This window comes from Rissa tridactyla, chromosome 19 (genome assembly GCF_028500815.1).
Source record: "Rissa tridactyla isolate bRisTri1 chromosome 19, bRisTri1.patW.cur.20221130, whole genome shotgun sequence".
Classification (NCBI taxonomy): Eukaryota; Metazoa; Chordata; class Aves; order Charadriiformes; family Laridae; genus Rissa; species Rissa tridactyla.
Window position 1 is genome coordinate 7,686,711 of NC_071484.1, and position 17,550 is coordinate 7,704,260.

The 17,550-nt window shown below is 46.8% G+C and overlaps 1 protein-coding gene across 6 annotated transcripts; it reads right to left on the minus strand.

Moving 5' to 3' along the window:
- Positions 1-1,266: 1,266 nt before the first annotated feature.
- HOXB3 (homeobox B3) lies at positions 1,267-17,180 on the minus strand. Of its 6 annotated transcripts, none has more exons than XM_054224656.1 (4): positions 16,514-17,180; positions 10,824-10,886; positions 4,708-5,261; positions 1,267-3,631 (listed from the first exon to the last, which is right to left on the minus strand). In XM_054224656.1, exons 3-4 carry the CDS (start codon positions 5,141-5,143, stop codon positions 2,865-2,867), a joined length of 1,203 nt encoding a protein of 400 aa, XP_054080631.1. In that variant the 5' UTR covers positions 5,144-5,261; positions 10,824-10,886; positions 16,514-17,180; the 3' UTR covers positions 1,267-2,864. The 6 variants fall into 6 exon arrangements, with proteins under 6 accessions (XP_054080631.1, XP_054080632.1, XP_054080633.1 ...); XM_054224657.1 differs by lacking the exon at positions 16,514-17,180 and adding an exon at positions 12,918-13,066; XM_054224658.1 differs by lacking the exon at positions 16,514-17,180 and adding an exon at positions 12,006-12,024.
- Between the last annotated feature and the right edge of the window lie 370 nt (positions 17,181-17,550).

Below are 17,550 nucleotides of genomic sequence, written 5' to 3' on the forward strand. Positions count from 1 at the left end.
AGAAGCCAACGACAAACCCAAGCCCAACCCAAGCTCTTGTTCTTTGAGCCGATCCCAATCAGACCCTGCACGCTTTTATGCTTTTAAATTACAGTATCCCCGAATGGTAAATTGCTCTCTGCATGGACGGGCATAACCCAGCCCCGGTCCTGGGGAGAAAAACAAGCCCTGTCTCTCTGTTATACCGTTATTTATTATTGCACGAAGGTTATAATTATTAACCTGGAACTTCATTTATTAAGAGAGAGCAGAGATAGAAAGAAACGCGAGATCATTTCTCATGTAAAGCTTTCTCCACTCGACCTTTTTATACGTGTGGGTTTATCCAGGCACCTATGGACGTCCCTGGCTGTGCACACCTGTGTGTGTAAAATACGGATACACACACTCCTCATTTCTACAGCCCAGCTCTTTTTTTCGGTACTTTTTACAGCCTTTTCACCCTTTTCTCCCGGCAACAATCAAACCCCCCCTCTCTTTTCCTCCGGAGGGGACCTTCCTCTCTTCACCAGCCACAGAAATGGAGCATTTGGAGCCTGACAAACAGTTCACCCCCTTTCCAGAGCCATAAAACTTTTACGGGCCCTCGCTGCTTTAATATAAGTTTTCTTAGGGCTTTAGAGCATAAAAAGCAAATTATTCACGGTATTATCCCATCTGCTTTTGCTGCTGGCACAGAGTTATTCTCCCTTTCGCTCGCACTGATAACGTAACCTTTGTCGGTGGCTTTTTCTGCCTTTTAATAACAATTTTAGATGCGTGTGTTGGTCTGAGGGGGATGTAAGTGTGTGGGGGTTTGTGTGCGTGCGTGTGCACATGTATGTGTGTCTGTGCGTGCGTGCACATGTGCCGTATTTTTATAATAATTAATTATAACAAGTAATTTAATTTCTCCTCACTTTCAAGGAAGGACCCCGCATAGAAACTCCGGGGCTCCCCCCCCCCCTTTTTTTTTTGTGATTAATCCTTTTCCTTTGTTTTCATTCGCGGCCCAATGGCAGCTCGGGCCCGGCGCCACGTGACCCCCTTTTGTGGCCGCGGGCGCGGGCCGGGCCGCGCAGGGCCGCGGAGGGGGAGGCGGGGCTGGGCCAGCCGCTCCGGGCCCGAATCCCCGGGGTTTCACCCCAGAAGGGGACGCAGACGTGAACCCCCCTGTCCGAACTCCGGAACATTTCGAGCGCTGCCTTCCCTGCCTTCTCTTCGCTATTTTTACATACACGTTATTTATTTTTTGCCTTTCAGCCCGACTGAGAGGACAAGATAAAATTGATAACAGAAAGTTTATTCAAGAATTGTTCAACAGACAACCCTTAAGCAAGGAAATAAAATAACTACTATAAGAACAAAGAAAGATCTCCAAAGAGGAGGGGTGAGGTGGGAGGGAGGGATTAGCTATAGTTCTTCTAATTCAGGACTATACAATTACAGTCTGGTTCTGCTCTCATGCCTCCAGTAGAACTAATTACATTATTCATAAGTACGCAGGTAACATAAAACTACTGGTCTTTCTAAATTACAATAACTAAAATAAGCTTGTTGTACAATGACAAGGAAACACAATGTCCTTTATAACAAGTAAATACTAAAAAAGTACAATTTGATTCTTTTTTCCTCATATAAATACATAATATTGGGGATAAATAATACAAAAAATGAAAATATTTTAAACTGGCTATAACCAATAAATATATATGAATGTTCACCAGAACACACACCTATTGAAGGACGTCTCGACTGAGTTGTCCGAACGCCCTTCAAAGTTGTTTTTATACCCATTATATGTAAACTCTAAGTGCAACAAAGATGTCCAGACAAGAAAGCATTAGCAAATACTAGAGATCCATTCACTTCTGCTTCGATTGGAGGACATTCCGTTTGTTCAAATATACCCTGTTTTCACGTAAGGTCAAGAGAATAGGAGGGAAGAAGCATAGGACTTCTAAGTCTTAAGATTGCTTTTCTGTTACTGAACCCTAAGAAAAATACCCCCAGAACAAAAAACCCCAGTGTCGTCGAATGGAGACTTCATGTCGTCAGAGGCGAAGGTGGGAAAATATTCAGACCTGTCAACTCTTTCTTCCTCTCTTTGGACTGCTGTTATTGTTGGTAGAGGAGGTTTTAGGCATTTCAAAAACTTGTTTCCCAAACCTTTTTGCAATTCTTAGACCTCTCTTATTCTAATTTTTAAAATTTTTTATTTATTTATTTTTGAGAGGGGAGACAGGGGCTGGAGGGGAAGAGCGTGAATCCCATGTGTTGGCAGGTGTGTATATTTGCAGTTTATGTGGGGGCTGGTGGGAAGTTACTCAGTGAAAAAGGATGCCGCCTTCTGAAGGCTGGAAAGGAAAGCGCGAGGCTCCTCTTGAGAAGGAGTTGGAGAGGAGGGTAGTTTTCTTGCAAATCTCTTTTGATTGCATATGTATACACGTGTGCATGTTTCTGTAGATGTAGAGAGACCAACTGTAAGGAATTGGCTGTCTGACTGTTCTCCTTTCCAGTGTCCAAGAATTATCAGTGATGATTGGTACTTGGTTTGGAAGGATGTTGCTGATAAAAATCTGCTAGATTCCCACAAAACTACCCCAAACCCTTTTCAGAAGCATTTGTGTTGAAACACAGGAGGTATATCTCTTCAGAGAGAAAGATGCTCTTGGCAGTAAATACTGAAATGGTTGGAAATTGTGCCTAATAAAACCCAGAAATAGTAATAGCAAGCACAACAAATGGGTAGAAATTGCCCCGTCAAAGAAAGAAATAAAATAGCTCAACACAAATGTTCCTGAAGCCAATCCTGCCCTCTTCCCCTTTCCCGTGCCCTGTGGTGAGGTCCCATCCGCTTCACCTGAGCCTGTCCCTGCTCTCTATCACAGGTGGGTCAGCTTGGGCGCCTCTTGGATTCTGCCCTGAGAAGAAGCGTGGTGCGTGGAAAGGTCTGTGTAGGTGGGGTGGGTCTCGCATGGTCCGTGGTGCTGGCTCGGGGGCATCTGTGGAGGCCCGTTGTAGTCCATGTTGGCAGCCTGGTGATGTGGCAGGTGATTGAGGCCATAAAGGGACGGGCCAGAGGTGGGCATAGAATCCACATAGTTACCTCCAACATAGACGGGGCTTCCCTGCATACTGGGAGTCCCGTAGGCCACCCCGTTCCCTTGTAAGACGTGGGGGTCATACTCGGGGGCCGTGTTGGCGTATTTCTGCTGGGAGGGGCAGCCTTTGATGGGGTTTTGGTAGTTAGTTGACATGGCATAGGCATTTTGGTGGGGTTTATTGAAGGAAGGCGGTGAGGGGGCATCATAGTTACTGCTCATGGTGTGCAAGGCGTTCATAAATCCGGCGGAGGATTGCATGGGCTGAGGTGGGCTGCCGGTGGGGGAAGGCCCTCCAGAAGAGGACCCCATGCCTTTCGACTTCTGATCTTTCTTATACTTCATCCTCCTGTTCTGGAACCAGATCTTGATCTGCCTCTCGCTGAGGTTCAGCAGGTTGGCCATCTCCACGCGGCGGGGCCTGCACAGGTAGCGGTTGAAGTGGAATTCCTTCTCCAGCTCCACCAGCTGAGCACTGGTGTAGGCTGTGCGGGCTCTCTTGGAGGCCGAGGAGCCTGGAGGGCTTTTCTCGCCGCTGCAGGTTTCTGCTGGCCGTGAAATGAAATAAAAGATAATTACTTACATGCAGAAATTGAATGCATCGTTTCTTAATAAATCCTGGAACAGGCACAAGAGTTTGACCCCCCCCTTCCCTCACCCCTTTGCATTAGCCTGCACTCCATAATCATGTCATTTATTAAGAGTTCTGTTCTCCAAAGCTGCCCCTGGTTTATGAAAATTTGATCATGTCATGTAGAAAAGGATTCCAGGGCCATTTATTTAGGAGTCGATTATTTCCAACAGATAATTTTGAGAAAATAATATTTGGCAGGGGGGCAGTCACTGCAAAGCCAATTAATACTAACACGGGTCAGTGTTGGGAGGTATTTTGTTTGCCGAGGTACGAATGCACGCACACACACACATCTTGAGTGTATCTTGTATTTGTGTAACACAAATATTTGCATGTATGTTGTTAAACACTAAATCACATTTGTACCTACCTTTTTGGGAGATGAACATGGATATAAGAGATAAATTATATTAACATAGAATGAAGTGTTTGCCCCAAAGTTTATATGAGTGTATTTGTCAGAACAGTGATATTTCCGTACCGTTTTTTTTTCTTGATGGCATTAGGGATGTGTGTATGCATGCAAGAATATCCATGTGTTTACACATATGCTCTATATACACACACGTACACTCAGAGAGCACCATGTTTACTGCTGTGTCTGGAGGCAGGGAGGTGGGATGAGAACAAGCGCTCTGCTTTAGCATCGCTAGGTTGAGCAATGGGTGTACATTTTCATGTATCTGTATCCACACAGCCAGACACCGGCTGTGTACAACCGCCTGGCTGTATTTCCCTGTGGTGCTCTGGATATGTTTAAAATAAACCAAGTGTGCGCAGTCAGTGCTGCAGGATGGGCCAAGGCTCGCTCAGCCTGGCCAGGGCGTGAGGCTGGCAGTCTTGGGACCATGCCCAGCATCGGGATCCTCACTGGACTGTTGCTGGATCCTCTCCCCATCTCCCCTCCCTCCAAAGAAGACCACTCTGGCCAGCGGCTTCGTTACCTCGCTGTTTAGGAAAGCGGAGAGTTACAAAAGCAGAACAGTGTACCTGTGCTAGGGGAGCTGTTTTTCTGTTTGGAGTTTTGCCTCGATTCTTTCATCCAGGGGAAAATCTGCTTGGTGAGACTGGCGTTTGCACTGAGGTTGGCTTTGCTGGGGGCAGTTTTAGTGCTCCCCGACTGGTTATTGCTGTTGCTACTGGTGCTGTTGGTGGCAGGGTTTGGGGGCGGCGAGACGGGGGGCGGCGGATGGTGCTCCTGGGGCAAACTTGGACGCATGCAGCTCCCGTTCAGGTCTTTATTTTTTGCGTGCGGGGTTGTGTTGCCAAGAGACTGGAGGGAGCAGGCGGACCGCTGGTAGTCGTTCTCCACGTGAGAGGCCGACTGGAAGGGCTGCTGGGGACCCTCGTAGCCGAACCCATTGGCACTCCCATAGGAGTAACCCCCAAAGAGCGTGGAGCTGTCGTAGTACGTTGTCTTCTGCATCTCTGGGACTCCCCAAAATGATTTTTCCGGCTACCAGGGTCTTGACACCCCTATGGCAGAACATTGGCACCCCAAGGCCACGTGACAGGCCGTTTCCAGCTGTCTATTGGAAGCTGACCTGAAAGGTTAGGAGAAAACACACAATAATAGTACCCAGCCTATGAATCCATCTTGGGGCCTGAAAGGCCCATGACATGAATAGGGTCCCGTAGAACAGGGCGAACAGATGCTTTGAGCAGATTTTGTCCTGTGTGCAGCCTAAGGAGGCTCAACAAATGTTACAGTGCAAAAGAGTTGAGCTGGTTTTGGGGGTAGTTTTCCTGGTTGGTTGGTTGGTTGCACCTTTTTTTTCCCTTAGAGGATTGCACCCAGGATGTATAACTACACATATGCTCTGTAAGTACACGTGGTTTCCTCTGTATACATCTACTTCTGTATTTATCTATATACATATATACACACATCCATGCATACGTATATGCATGTAGATGTGTGTTTGTGTGCACGTATACACATCCATGTCCAGATAACACACACATTAATGTAAATATAAGAATCCAGAATGGATAATTGCTAGCTACAAGCATGAAAGTAATGAAAGTCTTGCTTTCTTACCCCTGACCTATTCAAATCTGCCAGTCACACACATGAAAACCATCAAGACATCATATCATCAGAAATTAAAAGTCTGCTAAGTTTATTGTAGGGCCTCTGTCTGGTATATTTGTTTTTAAACTGGAAACAGCAAATAGTCAATGTGTTTTATCCAGGTAACGGTGTCCTGACACAGTTGGCTTCATTTGCTGTTTACACAATGTCTTTGGAATTCAGTGCAAATATTTTAAGCAGATTTAAGCAGGGGCATGAATTCAAGAATGTGCTTCCTTTGGCCTGTTTGTTACTCTCTCTGGTAGCACAGGTTGTATTTAGAAAACATACCCCTTCATTGCCTGCGCTGCTTTGTACTCATCAGTCTTGAATCTGGAACTATCATTGGCAAGATGTGATTCCAAAACCAGTTTAATTGCTGTTGTTTTTTTTGCCTTGGAAAACAATCGTGTCACCAGGCCATTTGCTCTTAACTTTCTACCCTTTGATTTTTCATCGTTCCTCCCTCCCTTAATCCAAGCTCAGAAAGTCTAAAAACCCAATCCAAAACCTCAAATTACAAAATGAAACCTTCCTTTTTTCTTTCTCTCTCTGACCTTTTTATTTTTCTTTATCTCTTTCTTTCTCTGTCTTTTCTCAAAACATAAACTTTCTCTACCATAAACACAGACTTATTTCTACTTAGAAATATGAAAACTATCTTGACCTGAAAACAGTCTGATGCGTGAGGATCAATCAAGCAGCAAATGTGTTTTAAAAAGGCAGTGACTTCTCTCTGCAGCTTAGAGTTTGCGAGGAGCCACTGTGCATTTTGTTTTGAAATTGATATCCATTGTATATTTAATTGTATCTATTGTATATTAAATTTTATCTGGGCTCTTTCATTCTCTAAAATAAAATAAAATAAACTCGGTGGAGATAAAGTCTAATGCGATATTTCTAAGTACCAGGGTTTAACAGAAGCCACAGCTCGACAATAAATAACATCTTTTTTTTCCTTTCCCTGACTGCTGTGTTCTTATGTCATGTCAGATGAAACCTCCGTACACTTCTAACACAGCCTCAGACAACGTGTCCACGAAGGGACTGCTTTGCTTTTTTACACTGATTAAACCCTTTATGCATTCCCAAATCTGTATTGTATCTTCCACGGAGATGTATTATTGTCTACGGAGAGGATGATATCCTTGCTGGGAGTTATTTTCATTTGGTTTCCTCGCCATGATAAATATGTCTTATTAAAAAGTAGACTCCACTACCCGAGCCGAGAAGCTGTGAATTAATTAACAAACAGCAGCGCCTTTATTATGAATAGGTTTGCTGAAAATATCTACGAGGGCAGAGGTGGGAATTTCTCCAAGGCCTTCCCGTCTGGCATAGGTTTCTTAAAAAAAAAACAAACCACAAAACAAACCCAAACCAGAACAGAGCGGAGAGGCTCAGCGAAAGTAGCTAAAAATAACAGCGACGATTTTTTTTTTAAATGTCCATAAAATAAATTTACAATCCCCTTCGCCCAAAAGCTCGCTCGCTTGTGGCTTCCACAGAAGATTTGCTTTGTACCTCATCTCTCAGCGCCTCGCAAATGCCGCTCATTTATCTTCGCCGAGGACGGCCGCAATCCTAATTATTTACTCCAAGGAATTGTTTAAAAAAAAAAAAAATCTCAGGCAGAATAATAAATATTCGATTATCTCCTGTTCCAATTAAACCCGGGCAGGATCCGCGCTGGGTGTTTCATCACGCTCCAAGTTTCACTTTGCGAGCGGTAACATTTAACCACAAACTCTTTTCCTGCAACTTTTGAGTGCGAGGATTTAGAGGCATTTAAAAAAAAAATAAATTAAAAATAAATAAAAATCGGGGGAAGTTGCGAGAGGGAAAGGGCTGCGGGGAGGAGGATGCTCGGGAAAAAAAATCAGGCGGCCGGGGGAAAAAGATAAAAGAAACGTAAGGCAGAGGGATTCTCCTGCAAAGCCATCCCCTCCATGTTGGAAATCCTAAATTCACAACCTGACTGTGTTTATGAAGAAGAGCAGCGCCTTTCCCCTCCCCCCGCCCCCTCCTAAGGTATATTTCCCAGAGCCAGCGAAACCAGGCATAGCCCCGCTTTTAATTTAAATTATTATTAATAATAAATATTCTAAACATGCCCTTAACAATAGGTCGGCTGCTCAGAAAGAGCTCAAATCCCAGCGACTGCCTTGCGGTGGATATGCCTGGAAAATAGAGACACATTCCTAAAATTTCCCTCTTCCCTCCCCCACAACCGAGCTTCACCCCAACCAGAACTCCCCAGTTGTAAAGCAGGGGGGGAAAAAAAGGGCCCTGGATGAGGGCTGCAAAAGAGTCTCTGCGTGGAAGGAAGCTTAAAGCTTGTGAACTCTTCTTGAACCGAGATTGGAGTCATATGGTCATAAATCATTGGGACATATACTCCGCCATTCACAAAGTGATAGCCTATTTGAGTCCGGCTTACCTTAGTCTCTGACGAGCAAAGCACAGGCAGACATAATATATTTTCACATCCAGCATCCACGCAATCAATAAGCAAGGAATGACCCCCTTCCTTTAAAAACGTTAAAGGAATATACGAGAGAGAGGAAAAAAATCCAGCCTATGCATGTATATATGTATAAAAAAAAAAGCCAAAACAGAGGGGGAGGGGGCTCAGCCAGTGGAGCTTTCGGTTACGGCAGCTCAAATTGTCTCTCTGTCTCCGTTTGGGAAGAGGGAAAAAAAAAAAAAAATCAAGATGCTTTCCAGCTTCCAAGATGTGCAGAAAAGCTGAGGGCTTTGAATGGACAAACCCTGAGATTCTAGTTGCCCTATAGACTGGTACGCGCTGCTCACTGATAACAATGGCCTCTGCTTTACCACAGCAAAGGGGAAGAAGGGAAAGGAGAAGGGAAAAAAAAAAAAGAAAGAAAGAAAAGCTGAACACAACACACCCCCCCCCCCCTTTTAACTATGCAATGCTTGGCTGGGATTAAAATAATAACGAAAAGAATCCAGGCTACGGGAGGGTGGGCGAGGGGGGAATAAAGCGGAGGGGATATTTAAAAATAAAGATTTGTTTCGGATTGCCGGGCAAAGCCAACGAGCCTCCCAAACAGCGTCACTAGTGAAAAATTATGCTAATTGCAGACGTGGTGGACAGAGGCCTAGGCAGAAAGATAGCAAAGCTTGCCTTTGATTCACGTGTTTAACAATTAGGTGTCAATTTATGCTAATAAACCGTTTCAACATAGTCATAGTCTCCCCCCTCCCCTTCCGCGGCGGCAATCGCGGCTCTTTCAATAGCTGATGCTTCTCCTCCCCCGGCCCTGGGGCTGCCTCGGGCTCCGCGCAGAGCCCCCCCCAATATGAAGCCCACTTTTCTGGGGGACTGGGAGGGGTGGGGGGTGGGAGCCGCCGGCCCCCGCGTTTGCGAGGGCGGGCGGGGGGGGAAGGGGGAAGGAATCTCTTGTGTTGATGTAACTCCGCAGCCCCGCGTAACTTCGGCGTTAAGTTTGTGCTTCCCAATGTCTGGGGGGCTCCTCTCGCCCCTCGGCCTCCGCCGGGCAGTGAGTGAGGGGCTTGGGGAGGGGGGGGTCAGGGCCCAAATCGCCCCCGGAGGAGGCCAAGGCAGCGAGGTGTTGAACAATAAAGATGATTATTATTGCTATTATTAATAACGCCGTTATTGCTATGCAAGGCGCTGCCGCTGTCGCCACGGGAGATTTATGCCTTTCCCCGCTCCCACACGGCTGCCAAAGCAGAAACTCGCCAAGATGCGTTTTGGGGAAAGTCCGTGACGAGGAGGGGCTGGCGAGTGGGAGGAAGGCAGGGCAAGGAATTTAGGTGTCTGCACTTTTTTCTTTCTTTTCTTTTTTTTTTTTTTTCCAAGTGCTACTTTTTTTTCACATCACGACTGTCTTCCCTCCTTTAATTCTGGCGCTCACTCCTTTGGGTTTAGTGCTGACGGGGGGGAATTTACGTTTAGCAAAGCAAGAAAAAGAGGGACCACAAAGGCTCTGTGGACTTCGCTGGGAAGGTACGACCCGTCGGGGGGTTTCCATCGCCCCCTTTTTTTTTTTTTTTTTTTTTTGTGTGGGTGTGTGTGTGCGCACCTTAAGGCTGATAACTCTGGAAAGAAAAAGAAGGGTGTCCAAGTAAACATTTGACTTTTGAGAGGACTTACTCTGGGCTGGACAGCCAAGGTTTTCCAGGTGATGGATAAAGTCTTATCCCAAGGACTACGGTGTTTCCAGCTATTGTTCTGCCTGCAGCGTTCGGATCCCAGACGTGAGGGTTTCGACCAGGCGACACCATCATTGCCTTTTATTCCCCTCCCCATATGACTTTTTATGAACTGCTCCAACATAAATCTCCTGCTACAAGCTAGTTCCTATTTTGGAGCCCCGGCGTTGAAATTCCAGGGAAGGAAAGAGGAAAAACTGTCGTGGACTATTCTTTTAAAGACTTCTCTGTAGGTGAAGTACTCTATAGATTACTGACTATGGATTTCCACTGACTTATTTGGAGTACCTAAACAATCAGAGGTACCTCGGATTCTGCAAGTAACTCCTCTGAAGTGCAAAATTTTGTTTTAACCCTAACTGGCAGCCGAAAAAAAAAAACTGTTAAGAAGGTCGTTGCACGTTTCTGTGTTGAGCTCCTGTAAGTAGTTTTTTTAGGCTCCCTGTGTATTGCCATCTTTGCTTTGGTTGCAGCTTATTTTTCTTTAAAATGTAACTCCCTCGCACTCGTCACGAAATCAGCAGCAAATGTTGCAATCTGACTGGGTTTCCCTTCAAAGGGAGTACAGGAAATATCTTCCATTTAAAACACTCCCTCAAAGTTAGGGCCATAAATCACAAAGTTTAAAGACAAGCCAGTAGCAAAATGAAAATACTCAGCTGAAATCCAGGGCAGCCGTCCTTATTCTGGGGTTGGTGGAGGGGGGGAGAAAAAAAAAAAAAAGTCACGTTGGGTGACTTTGGAGAAGGAATGGCTTCCAAGCCTGATGCAGGGGGAGACACGGACACACACAGAGAGGGGACCAGGTAGGATATTCAGCAAAACTCACCAATTCTCGGATGTCTGGTCCAGCAAACACGAGGCAGCGGTGGACTTTGAGAAAGCAGAAGAACTGGGAGGGGGAAAAAAAGGAGGGGAAAGTATGAAACTTCGGTCAGAAAAGCCTAGACAAGGGAATTAATCATAGAGAGAAACCTCTGGGTGGAAATGGGGAGAAGAGAGGCTCTAATGAACAAAAGCCCCGGCATTTCCTCTGAGATTATCTCCCATCCAAGTAACCACAGCACTTCCAGGGATTGCCCCAGTCTCCATCCATTGATAACCCAATATTTCCATCGGAGGCGGTGGACACCAGGTTGATTTTTGTAAATCTGATGCGATCCCCCGTCTCCCCGGCGTTTTCTCACACCTTCCCCCGTGGAATCCCCCCCCTCCCCCCCCGCAACGCCGACGAGGAAAACGCTTCGCCCGTTCTGGGGTTCGCGTTAGTGATGGAAACGGGGTGGCGTGAACCGTGGGCGGTTTGTCCACGGCTGGTGGTGAACTCTGAATGCAATTTTAAATATATATATACATCGGGAAGGGTTTTGGTTACATTCTGGTGGTAATTTCAGAGTTCAATGCGTCTAAGAGATTAAATACATACTGTTAATTAGCTCTGGGTTCAGTAAGAGGGTAACAGCAGGGAAAATACCAGGCCGTTTTCCTGAAAGGCAGAAAAGCCTTAAGGATTCAGAATATGTTTTTTCGTGTTTCTCCAACGTGGTCGGAGGTTCGCCACGAAGCGGGGAGGAGCACGGAGATGCTTTATAGTGTACGAGGACACCATTCACACAGCAGTGATTTGGTGTCAGAATTAACGGTTTCGGGCCGTAAACATTTTTAAAGCCACGCCGAGATTTATCACCGCAACTTTGGCACGAAGGACTCGGAAAGGGAGAAAGAAGGGTAGAAAGAAAAAGCAATCTCATTTAAAAATATTTTCGTTTGGGGAAACATTCAGTCGCTTTAATAATCCTGTTTCCGTTCTGTATGTTGATGTTATTAATCTCAAATAAAAATGTTCCCCTCACACCCCTACTCTGCTTGTGACAACATCCCCGAGTCCATAAATCACCCGCGGATGCTTCGTGACCTTCTCTAGTCGGCGGCCTATAGCTGTATTTTTTATTAGTATTATTATTACATGCGCGCACCCTTTAATACACAGCTTTGGCAATATTCCACTTACATCACAGCCTTCCCCGGTTAACTGGGGCTTTTCAGTTCCCCCTGTAAAGTACACACGGAGATTTGTAAAGAGGAAAGGCGGGGGGGAGGGGGGAGAAGAAGAAGGAGAAGAAGAAGAAGGAGAAGGAGAAGAAGAAGAAGAAGAAGAGGAAGAAGAAACAAAACACCCTTTCTGGGCTGGGAGCTCAGCAAACGCAGGCTCAGTCTCGGCAAGTTCCTCCCACGCCGGGCCCGGGGAGGAAGGGGAGAAGTGGGCAGCCCGAGAGAGAGGAGGTGGAGAAAAGAGAGGAAAAAATCGCGTTTATTTAGAGTGGATGCGGGAGGGAGGAGGGGAAAAGAGAAACAAACAAACAACCGAAAAGAAGCCGGCATAAATAAGGGATCCAGCAAGGAAGGCGTGGGGGCGTGGTGTTTGTTTTTCTTTGTTTTTAATTTATCCCCTCGCAGCACAGGCAGAGGAGGGATAGAGAGAGGTTTTTCCCTCGCCCGGTGTTCTTTGTTTTAACTTTTCTTTTTTTCCTCTATTTGTTTTGCATTAATTTTTCCCTTAGAGGCAGTGCAGACCCAGCCGGGCCCCTGCTCGTCCCGATGGGCTCAGCCCCCCCGGGGCAGGGCAAGGAGCCGCCCAGCACCCACCGCATCCTCCCGCGGGGCTGCTCACCCTCCCATGGCCCATTTTTATGTCTGAAGAGAAGTTGTTTGGGTTTTCCCACTCCACAGACAGAGAGCCCGAGGGAGGGGAGAGCTCCGAGGAGGAGGGGAGAGTTATGGAGGGTCCAGGACCTCCTGAAACCCCAAACAGAAGCCAGCCCCGATAAGAAATCAAAATGAAACTGAGTGAACGGTGGGTTTTGCCTTGACAGATTAGACCTTTTTCTCCCCCTGACCTTTGCTTAGAAGAGCAATAACTCACCAGGTTAATGATCAATCGGCGGAAGTGCTTTGGAATTGTCGTGTCCCCCCCCCCAAAAAAAAACAAAAAAAAAAAAACAAAAAACAACCCAAAAGCAAAACAAAAACCGGCCGGACACACAACCCCCAGGCTCCTGCCGGGGATGGGTTCCCCCCGACCCCTGCAGCACCCCTCTCCCATGGGTCCACCCGTCGCCAAAAGCCCCGGCGGGGGCTGAGGTGCGGCGGGGTGGGGGGTCTGGGTGGGGGTAGGGATGAGGGGGGGCCATGGGGGTGAGAGGAGACGGCAGTTTGCGGTATCAGCGTGCTACACAGCTATTTCGGGAGCAGCTCACCAGAGGCGGACTGGGAATCACCATCCCCACTTTTCTTCTCTCTCCCCCGCCCCCCCCCCACCCCCGCCTTCCAAATGCCAAAATAATAGCTTGAATTATGCGCTCACGTGACTGGGACACGTCAACCTTTTGCCCATTTTATACAGAACTGGTAAATGACCGTCTCCCCCCTCCGTCCCACTAATTCCCCCATCAGCAAATTCCCCAAACTTCCCGGACAGCCGGGCAGGCGATGCCCCTCGCTCCCTCCTGCCGCAGCTGGGGCTGCCCTGGCTTTTGGGACATTCTGGGCTGCTTTTTCTTCCTTTTTTTTTTTTTTTTCCCTTTAAGTTTTCCTTTTTATCTTTTAACCTGAAAGCGCAAGAGGCGAACAAACACTAACGAGGAAAGCCACTGCAGCAGCCACCGCTCCCAAAGCCTCAGCGTCCAGCCAAACAGCAAAGACGATGGAAAAGGAGGGAAAAATAACCGTTTGGGGGGACAGGAAAAACGGAGAGGGGCTTCTCCGCCTCCCCGGCGGCGAGGCAGCGCCCAGAGGCCCTGGGGATGGGCTCTTCGGCCCCCCGGAGCCGCCCCCGGGCTGCCGCCGCTGGCCCCGGCACCGAGGACGCGGCTCTTCTGCTTCCTACGTCCAGGCTCCTCGTTTCTTCCCATTTTAACCCCCACCTTCCTCCTACTCCTCAAAAAAAAAAAAAAAAAAAAAAAAAAGAAAGAGAGAGAGGGGTGGGGAGAAAATGAGGATTCAAAGCTTTTATCCCACTCCCCTTCCTTCGCCTCCCGGGAGGATGAGGCACCCACGCTACGCCGTGGCCGTTTCTGTGAGAAAAGGAAGGAATTCGGTTATTTTATTTTTTTTTTTCAGTGATACTCGCCTGAATCCGGGACCCGTCTGGCACTGGAGAACGAGCTGGGCATGGGGGAGAAGGGACCTGGGAGAAGAAATGAGTTCCATTTTACCTGTTTCCATTTGATAATTCATAAAGACTAACAATTTCTGAGGAGGAAGTCTTAGGAGAATGAGAAAGAAGTGGTGTCAAGGAATTATATTTCTCTCTTTTTGGGATGTTTACACTGAATATTTATCGTCTGTAGGGAACCTTGCGGATACCACTGAGTCCTGCATCGTCCCTGCCCAGTGCATCTCTGCAAACACCCCCAAACATAGGCACACCCCCGAGCCACTGCATTTTGCGAAAATCCTCTATTACTGTAAGGGTATTCGGTCTGCCATCCTCATCACCATATCAAAGGCTCCCACCCATCCCGGGCTCTTAGTTAATTTTTAATTAGGCGGGAAAGCTTTGAGAACGGTAATGTTTAACACAGCAGAAGACACGTAGATGCAAGCGGGGTTTTTAAATCCTATTTCTCTTTTTAACACGGATGCGAGCGAAGACCCACCTCGCTGCGACACGCGTGTTTTTGCCAGAGGTATCCCACCCCTACGCCCACCAAACCCCCGGGCAGAGGGAATAACCCACGCAGGGGAATAACCCGAAGAAACCCAACTGTTCGGTGCTCATCCACCCAAAAAAAACTCGTCTCGGCGCTCCTGGATTTACCCACCGCTGCGGTGCCACAAAGAGGAGCCGAGCTCTCAGATCCCAGCACCCCCCTCCACACCCGGGATCAGATTCCCCACGCTGGAAAAAAAAAAAAAAAAAGTCGTTTTTTTTAGAGAGGGTGGGAGAAACGAAAACTAGAAGTGTGGGAAAATACCTTCCCCTCCCCAAAATCTCCTGTCCCAAAAGAGCAGAAGTGGGAGCACCACCGCCGTATAGATCTATACGGTTAAATTTCAGAAAGTGTCCATTAATATCAATTTACTTCAATGAAAACTTTGGTTCTTCATGAAGTTGATGATTTATGATAAAATCAATTAAATTACGGCCACTTAGGGCCTGCGGTTTCTTCTCAGATTTCATTCGCCAACAGATCAAGCGCTTGGTAAAAAATCTCAAGTTTAGCTGGAGGCGAGTAAAAATAATTCCGAAGCTGAGGAAATTTAATGCAAAGCAATTTTCAGCAAAAAAAACCCAGACGCTTGTGTATCCGAGCTCCTGCTCTCTGCCAATATACCAGTTCGCCTCGGGAAATATCAGACACCGAGTCAAAACTTTTCCAGTTTCACAATGTATGAGGACATTTTTAGAACTGGCAACTTGTCCCGGGGACTGAGTTATTATCTCGCTCTAAAGGGAAAGGAACCAAAGGAGAACAGAGAGCACATATATATATATTTAGAAAAACTTTCCAGGTTTAATTCGATTTCTCGGAGGGTTTTTTCCTCCATACAAACGATTTTCCTGTCTCGCTCTTAAAATACACATCGGGCGTCCACGGGGGAGGATGAAGGGGGGGGGGGGATGTTGGTCGTTTTTTGATTTGTTTTTTGGTTTTTTTTCAGCCAGAAATGAATAGCACAAAGCTATAGAAAATAACGCATCCGATATTCCCACGCGAAACCTCGCCCTCCCGGCCGTTTCCCTTTCAACCCCAGAAACTGCATTTGAGCGAAATGACCCATTTTCGAGGACATCCCTCCATCAAAACCAAACAAACCTTGAACCTTTTTAAAAGCCTGATATTTTCAGGCGCGGACTCCCCCAGTAGCCACCGCTTTTATGCCAAATGTTTAAGAGTCTCAGTCTTACCCATTTCGGTCAAATGCACTGCCCGGCTACAAGGAAAAGCAGCTCAACTAACCAGATGTTTGTTAGTCACATCTGGCCACTACACCCAGACCTGGGGAGGGAAAACCCGCGATGGACATACGCAGAGCTTGGGAAATCTTTTTTTTTTTTTTTTTTTTAAAGCCCTTGTAATTAAGGTCTGCTTCAAGTAAACAAAAAACTTTGTAGGGCCATAAATCACCATCACATACATTCTTCAGTTTAACACCCCGCTTTTCCAATGGGCTTTTGTAGTTCTTTTTCAAACGAGAGAGGTGCTAAACCTTTAACAAATGTGTCCCAGACAAACTTTGCGGGTAAACACGCGCTTGGAAAGAAGCGGTTTGCGGCCGGTCTCGGTTATGGACCCTGCGAGATTATTTTTGCTCATCTTCAACCTCCCCGGTCCTGCTCCCGAGGCATCACTCTTAATTTGTGACCAGGAGAAAGTCAGCTATAGCTCCCGGTGACCGGGGGAGAAGCCTGTCACAGCTTTCGGAGCAATTAATTATATCTCACAGCATCGGAGCTGAGAAGGTAGGAAAGGCAGAGCTGCATCATTCTTTTATTTATTTTTTTTAACTTCTTACCTGTGATACTGTCCGACCCAGGACTTCAAGAAGAAGGAGCGAAGCCGGATCGGGGTGGTGTGAGTTCGCAACTGGAGCAGGCAAATTAAGGAGAAGAGACTACTTTATTGCACCCCGGTGGATCTTGCTGACAGCTTTCTCGGACGGTTTGGATTATTTTTTTCCCCCAAAGCTGCTTTGATTTTTTTTTTTTGGACTCGTTCGATTCAAACGGAACTGACTTGACGTGGAGAAAAATAGAAAATCTTCCAAAACGGCTTAAAGTATTGCAAGGATGAGGCCCCCTTTGCAGAGAGATACCGAGCGGAGGGGGATGAGATGGGGGTGTCGGGAGGGGGGGTTGCGCACACGGTCCCCTTTAAAAAAAAAAATAAGACCCCAAAAACCTCCCCCACTCCTGAATCCTTGGTATCTATCTGGAAAGCTGTTTCTCTTTATAAAGACTTAAAATGTTGCAAGACGGTTATAATACTGAGTGACAAGGGGTGCTGGAGAGAAGGGAACCAAATGGATTCTGTTTTTTAGAGCCAGTAGGAATTGGCCAGCCTTCAATGTCAGGATTCAAAATTGATTCCATATGTCTCGTCCCGGGGAAAGGGGAAAAAAACGAAGGAAAGAAAGAAAGAAGGAAAGGGAGAGAAAGAAAGGGGGAGAATAAAAGTTATGCAAAGCCCATCGGGTTTGTTTCTTTCTTTCTTTCTTTCTTTTTTTCTTTCTTTCACACCCCCCCCCTTCCCAGTAGTCCGGGTAACTACCCTGTCATTAAATCTTGCCCTTTTTCAGGGAATATTTTGGGCTCTGAAGCACGCAGAGGCAGAGGTACCAGTAGCAACAAACCAGATCCTGGAGGTTATTTTTAGGCTTGGCTTTGCTGGAGCTGACCTCAGCGCGGGGAGAGGAAATTTGGATCTGGATGCTGGTGAAAGGGCGAAGCGTGCCATGGCGCGGCGTCGGCTCCCCAAAACCGGGAGAGAAAGGTGGGGGGAGGGTGGTAAACCCACACACACCGAAGAAAAAACACCCCATCCACCCCGAGC

Excerpts from the sequence above, each read along its gene's own strand:
- HOXB3 (XM_054224656.1), bottom strand. The coding sequence starts at position 5,143 with ATGCAGAAGACAACGTACTACGACAGCTCCACGCTCTTTGGGGGTTAC. Across the intron at positions 3,632-4,707 it reads AAACAGCTCCCCTAGCACAG|CAGAAACCTGCAGCGGCGAG; the intron begins GTACACTGTTCT and ends TTTCACGGCCAG.